Source organism: Opisthocomus hoazin, chromosome 19 (assembly GCF_030867145.1).
Source record: "Opisthocomus hoazin isolate bOpiHoa1 chromosome 19, bOpiHoa1.hap1, whole genome shotgun sequence".
In the NCBI taxonomy this organism is placed as follows: Eukaryota; Metazoa; Chordata; class Aves; order Opisthocomiformes; family Opisthocomidae; genus Opisthocomus; species Opisthocomus hoazin.
The window spans coordinates 2091248-2093242 of record NC_134432.1 but is presented as its reverse complement, the minus strand read 5'-3'; the positions used below and the strand labels follow the sequence as shown (position 1 = coordinate 2093242).

Sequence of the window (1995 nt, the reverse complement as noted above, 5' to 3'; positions counted from 1 at the left end):
AACTGAGTTGTACACAGGTACAGAAAGATTTCTCTACATTGCCAATAATGAAAAAAAAGGTAAACAGGACACAATTTCATCAACTTGAAAACTCTCTCTTCAGCTGTATCACCTCTCCTCAGCATCTAACGTGGTCAACCTTTCACCAGGGATTTCTGTACAAGACCTGTTTTAGACAGAGAAAGAAAGGAGAGATATAAAAAAAGGGAAGACATCACCCCACGCTTTCCTCCCCTCATCACATAGAGAACTCCAGGCACTGAGACCTGCAGAAAGAGGGAAGTGGCTGTGCAGAACAATATACTCATAAGCCTATGGTGAGTGGCCAGTGCTACAAGTGGTTGAATAGAGAGCACTCCAGGCTAAACAAAATCCTGTTCCGTTCTCTAACACATCACCCCCTGCCCTCCACCCCTCATCTCACAGAGAACCCCAGAACAGCAGCACTGCCTCACAGAGACAATCTCTTCAGTCTGTGCTTAACCTCAGCTTTGGCAGAAAAGACTTATCTCAAGACACCGGCACTGGGAAAATACACTTTTATTAGACAGATTTTACACTGGAAGCCAGCTGTACCCTTGTGAAAGACACATGCGCAAAGACCACTGGGTCAGACAGACAGGGTTCATGTCTCTGCAGAAGTGGAGTGGATGCAGACATTCCTGGAGCAAGAGAATTATCACAGATAAAATGCCCAAAGAACAGGAGGTTCCCCAACAACATTGCAAATCTCTTGTGAAGAGACATGGGCAGCTTATTGTAGCGGAAGAATTGCTGATTGAATGAGCTTCTTCAGGGCGTCTTTGAGCTCCTGGTTCCTCATGCTGTAGATGAGAGGGTTCACTGCTGGAGGAACCACTGAATACAGAATAGCCACCACCACATCCAGGGAAGGGGAGGAGATGGAGGGAGTCTTCAGGTAGGCAAACACTGCAGTGCTGATAAACAGGGAGACCACAGCCAGGTGAGGGAGGCACGTGGAAAAGGCTTTGTGCCATCCCTCCTCAGAGGGGATCCTCAGCACGGCCCTGAAGATCTGCACATAGGACAGCACAATGAAAACAGAACACCCAAAAACTAAAGAAACACTAAGCATAACAACCCCAGCTTCCCTGAGGTAGGAGTGTGAGCAGGAGAGCTTGAGGATCTGGGGGATTTCGCAGAAGAACTGCTCCACAGCGTTGCCCTTGCAGAGGGGCATGGAAAATGTATTGGCAGTGTGCAGGAGAGCATTGATAAAAGCACTGCCCCAGGCAGCTGCTGCCATGTGGACACAAGCTCTGCTGCCCAGGAGGGTCCCGTAGTGCAGGGGTCTGCAGATGGCAACATAGCGGTCGTAGGCCATGATGGTGAGAAGACAATACTCTGCTCCAACCAAGAGGACAAACAGAAAGACTTGTGCAGCACATCCTGCGTAGGAGATGACCCTGGAGTCCCAGAGGGAATTGGCCATGGCTTTGGGGAGAACATTGGAGATGGATCCCAGGTCAATGACGGCAAGGTTGAGGAGGAAGAAGTACATAGGGGTGTGGAGGCGGTGGTCGCAGGCTATGGCGGTGATGATGAGGCCGTTGTTCAGGAGGGCAGCCAGGTAGATGCCCAGGAAGAGACAGAAGTGCAAGAGCTGCAGCTGCCACGAATCCGTGAAGGCAAGGAGCATAAACTTCGTGGTGGAGCTGCCATTGGACATTTTATTCCTCTGGGAACAGAAACACTGTCCAAGGAGCTAAAAACAGTGAGAATTTAGGGAATTATTCTCTGAGACATTTCTCAGACTCTATCCATGATAAACCCCCCACCCCTGCATTTCTTTTTCTGGGAGACCTTCCTTCACATTTCTGCATGGAGATTTGGTTGCTGCTGGTTGAAAGTGCTATGAGGAGCAGAACCTCTGCCAACGGGCTGCCGAGGGGTCAGCCCTGCTCTGTAGCAGTGGGTTCAAGGGCATGGTGGGACAGGGACCTCTCTTGGTGTTCGACTGTATCAGATGAAAGT

The 1995-nt window shown here is 49.8% G+C and overlaps 1 protein-coding gene across 1 annotated transcript; it reads right to left on the bottom strand.

The window, feature by feature from the left end:
* Positions 1 to 754: 754 nt before the first annotated feature.
* LOC142363630 (olfactory receptor 14J1-like) lies at positions 755 to 1690 on the bottom strand. Its single transcript, XM_075439530.1, has one exon. The coding sequence runs from the start codon at positions 1688 to 1690 to the stop codon at positions 755 to 757; it is 936 nt and encodes a 311-aa protein (XP_075295645.1).
* Positions 1691 to 1995: the final 305 nt, after the last annotated feature.

What these genes read in the sequence shown, in the direction of transcription:
- LOC142363630 (XM_075439530.1), bottom strand. Translation starts at nt 1,690, where the DNA reads ATGTCCAATGGCAGCTCCACCACGAAGTTTATGCTCCTTGCCTTCACG.